Source organism: Myotis brandtii, unplaced genomic scaffold (genome assembly GCF_000412655.1).
Source record: "Myotis brandtii unplaced genomic scaffold, ASM41265v1 scaffold698, whole genome shotgun sequence".
NCBI classification, from domain to species: Eukaryota; Metazoa; Chordata; class Mammalia; order Chiroptera; family Vespertilionidae; genus Myotis; species Myotis brandtii.
This window is the reverse complement of record NW_005370731.1, coordinates 600,069-604,162: the sequence shown is the minus strand read 5'-3', so window position 1 is coordinate 604,162 and position 4,094 is coordinate 600,069. Positions and strand designations below refer to the sequence as shown.

At 53.3% G+C, this 4,094-nt stretch overlaps 1 protein-coding gene across 1 annotated transcript in view; it reads right to left on the bottom strand.

Annotated features, from left to right (window-relative positions):
• ZNF771 (zinc finger protein 771) overlaps positions 1 to 3,819 on the bottom strand; it is an 8,562-nt gene extending 4,743 nt beyond the window's left edge. Inside the window, exons 1-2 of the mRNA XM_014529781.1 lie at positions 3,632 to 3,819; positions 3,322 to 3,477 (exon numbers count right to left, since the gene is read on the bottom strand). Of these exons, the coding sequence (XP_014385267.1) occupies positions 3,322 to 3,477; positions 3,632 to 3,670 (195 nt within the window). The 5' untranslated portion in view covers positions 3,671 to 3,819. The remainder of the gene's footprint in view (positions 1 to 3,321; positions 3,478 to 3,631) is intronic.
• Between the last annotated feature and the right edge of the window lie 275 nt (positions 3,820 to 4,094).

Genomic DNA, 4,094 nt, shown 5'->3' with positions numbered 1-4,094 from the left:
AATGTTGTGGCCCCACCCCATAACAAAGAAACAGAATTTCCAGAGGATGAGGCCCAGAAATCAGGATTTTAAAAAGATTCCCAGGTGATTCTAATGTGCAGCCAAGGTTGAGAACCACTAGCTCCTTGCTACAGACCAGCCATATCAGCATCACCGGGAACTTGTTAGAATCTCAAGTCCCACCACAGACCTACTGAATCACAACCTTCACTTTAACAAGATTCCCAGGTGACTTGTATGCTTCTTAAAAGAGAAAACAACTCCTGGAGAAAGCAGGTGGGAGAGGTGAAGAGGGTTTTACAGGCTGAAGGACCGCACAGGCAGGCTTAGAGGTGAGAAAGGGGCAGGTCTGTTTGAACTGGGGCATGGGATGGGTGTTGGGTCATGAAGTCAGGACATGAGGTCAGGTGGTGTAGAGCTTTGAATGCCAGGCCTAGGAGCTAAGACTGTATCCTGAGGGAAACAGAAAAACACTCAAAAGTTTAAGCAAAGAGAGAGAGAGGATTAGATGTGCACAGAGCCCTTTGAGAATATCTTTGTGTTCATTAAGGAGAAGTTGGATTTTGATAGGCAGTGAGAGAATTCTTCAGCGCCCGTGTGCAGCATAATTCAGGCCTGTTCTGGACAACGACTGGCCATGGGACTGGGTGATGACAGCTACGAGATGCAGGATGTCAGCACTAGAAAGAGCTTTGGAGACGACAATCTTCATAGAAACAGACTCAGGGAGACCACACAGCAAGCTCATGAGCTACCTTGTGGGCAGGTGTTGTGCTAAACGTTGATGGGAAGTGTGTGAGTAATCCTCATTTCCACCCTCCTCCAAATCCAGTCACCCAGATGATAGATACTCAGTCTGGCTTTCAAAAATCTTACTTTCATTATCTCACTTTACAGGTGAGAAAGCCAAGGCAAAGCTGGTAAATGGTGAAGCTGGGATTTGAACCGATGCTTTTAACTGCTACATGTTCTGTCTAGCGTCTAGCCCTCCGTACACATTTCATGACCAGCCATGCCCAGCCTCCTCCATCCCATCCTTAGCTCTAGACAGTCCACTCAAGGTTCGAAAATATCCCCAACTTTCTGTCTTGTCTCCACTGCTGTCACTATCTGAGAGCAGGCTGCCAGCCTCACATGGCCTGTTCTCCCCACAACAGCCAGGGAATCTTCTGAACAGAAAACCTAACGTGCCTCCTCTGATCTGAGGCTTCTGATGGCACCGTATCACCTCACGCGAATGCAAAATTCCTATGCGGCTTCCAATACCTGTAGCTCTCTGGCCCCGTCTCCTCTGAGCCTTTGCTTTTGCTGTTTCCTCCTCCTGGAAGCCCCTCCTCTGCCTCCATTTGCCAAATGCCCACTGAGCTTTGTCTGTGAGCCTTCCCCACTGCCTTGAGCTGTCTGCCCTCAATCTTCTATCTAGGCCCCCATGTGGGTCTCCCCTTTCACACCCAGCCCTAGGATACAGCCCAAAAAGGCTTTTGATAAAAATGAGTTGAAAATTCTCCAGAAGGCCCTAGGGTTTGTCCAGTGGGTAGAGCGTTGGCCTGGGGACTCAAGGGTCCCGGGTTGTATTCTGGTCAAGGGCACGTGCCTGGGTTGCAGGCTTGCTCACCCCGGCGCCTGCTCTCACCACACAGGATAGTAGCTGCAGGGGCAGATCCAGGGCTTCTGCCTGACGGAGGCTGCGCCGGAAGGAGGCAGCAGATCAATGATTCTCATTATTGATGTTTCTATCTCTCTCTCCCACTCCCTTCCTCTCTGAAATCAACAAAAAAATATATATTAAAAAAATATCCTCCAGAAGGATGACGTAGACCAAGGCCTTAAATTTTAGGAAGAAGGAGAATGAATAATATTTACCTAGTATTTATTATGTGCCATACACAGTTCTGGCTCTTTACATGTATTAACTCATTTCATCCTCACAACCCTAAGGAGTAGGTGCGGGTATGATCTTCCTTTTACAAATGAGGAAAGTGAGGCACAAAGACTTTAAAATTAAGACATTTAATCTAGAAGAGATTGCCCAGGGTGACACAGCTGGTAGCTGATGGAGATGGAATGGAAGTCCATCTTGAGCTCTAGAGTCTCTGAGTTCTCTTTTTATTTTTTAAAAAATATATTTATATTGATTTAAGAGAGGAAGGGAGAGGGAGAGATAGAAACATCAATGAAGAGAGAGAATCATTGATTGGCTGCCTCCTACACACCCCACACTGGGAATCAAGCCTGCAACCTGGGCATGTGCCCTGACCAGGAATCCCTGACCTCCAGGTTCATAGGTTGAGGCTCAACCACTGAGCCACGCTGGCCAGGCTGGAGTCCAAGTTCTTAACTTATAGGTGGAATGGGGAGATCAGGAGATCACAGGGCCAGAGGAGGCAGAGTAAGCTAGGATGATGGGCCAAGGAGGCCTGAGAAAAACAGACCTCCAGAGCTATTTTGACTGGGAGCAGAGGCCAAAGCAGCCAGCCCCCTCCCCCGAGGGCCCACCACACCCACTAGGGGGCAGCAGAACGTCTTTCCCTGGGAACTGGCTCCCCTGCAGGAAGAAACCAGAGCCTGGGCCCAGAAACCTGGCCCAGCCAGAGTTCTCCAGGTATGAGCAGGGCTGCACTGGAAGTTGTGGCAGTTTGGGGCTTGAAGGGGGAAATCTAACTCCTATTCTGATATTAAAGCTCCTCTCGTTAAACCTTCCTCTCCCTCAGGATAAATCCCAAATGCCCTACCTGGGCTCCTCCACGCTTCTCCCCGTGCCCCACTCACTCCCTCTGGGCCACTGAAAGGCCCATTTCTTCTGCCTGGAGTCGCCACTCACCTCACCCCTCACTCTCACTGGTCTCAGATAAGCCATCTCTTCACTAACTTTGAGACCTTGGCCAGTCACCAAACTATCAAGCTTCCTGGGCCTCAGTCCCCTCACCTGTAAAATGGAACAAATACTCCCTATGTTATAGAACCGCGGTGCTTAACACAGTGTCTGGAGAAGAGTAAATGCTACCAGGAGCCCGGGGTTTCTGTTGCCTAACCTGGCCCCTCCCCCACCCCGTCTGCATTAGGCTCCCAGCTCCGGGCTTCTCTCCCCGGCGCCTGCTCTCACCACACAGGATAGTAGCTGCGCGGTTACTCAGCAGTCTACCAGTGCTACGCATCAAGCTCCATGGGGAACCCAGGACTGTATATATATGGTGGTCACCCAGCACGGACCCTGGCACAGTAGGTGTGACACCTCTTTGACCTCAGCATGGGCAGTGGGGCAGAAGGATGGGTTGCTCATCCTCAGATTCCAGGTTAGGGATCGGGGTGTGGGACACGTACCTCCTTGTTGTCCACGGGGATCTTGAGTTTCACCACCTCATACTTCTCCTCACCCTCATCCTCCTCATCCTTCACCAGCAGCACCATCTCCTCTTGCATCTCTTCCTCCTCCTCCTCCACCTTCGGTGTCTGCTGTTCGCCAGGCATCTTGGTGTCCTAGGGCGGGCAGCTGGGTCAGAAGCTCGGGACCCACCCCGCACCCCGGCCTGGCCCAGGCAAGGCGGTGCAGCGCGGCTTCCCTCGGCCGACCCTGGGGTTGGGTTGGGCCCTCTCCCTCCCACCCAGCTCGGCCCTAGGCACCAGCACTTGCCCGCGACCAGCTCCGAAGACACTCGTTCACGCCACTCATCCCGGCGTTCAAGGCCCAGAACAGTTCGAATCTCCAGTGCCAACGAGTCGCCACCCTCCCCGCGCTGAGTCACTGCCGGCGCCTGGGTCGGGCCGGATCTGCAGGGCACCGGCTGGAGGCGGGATCGGTGCGGAGACCTGGGGGTGCGCACTCACCAGCTGCAGATTCCGCATTCGCGCAATCCCCCCACCAGGACAGGGCTCCCCGGGTTTGGACACTTGTGATGCTTCGGGGGCGGGGCCTCTTGGCGGCCTGTCATTGGTCAGAACCGCTAACCCCGCCCCCTAGGGGCGGGATCCGGAGGACCCAGGCGTCCAGTCCGAGCTGTCCCTGGAGGATGGAGCGCCCAGAAGCAGTGGCTGCCGCCGTTCCCCAGCTCCCAGGACCCCCGCCCGCTACACCCCGAATCTCAAGGTCCTCGCAG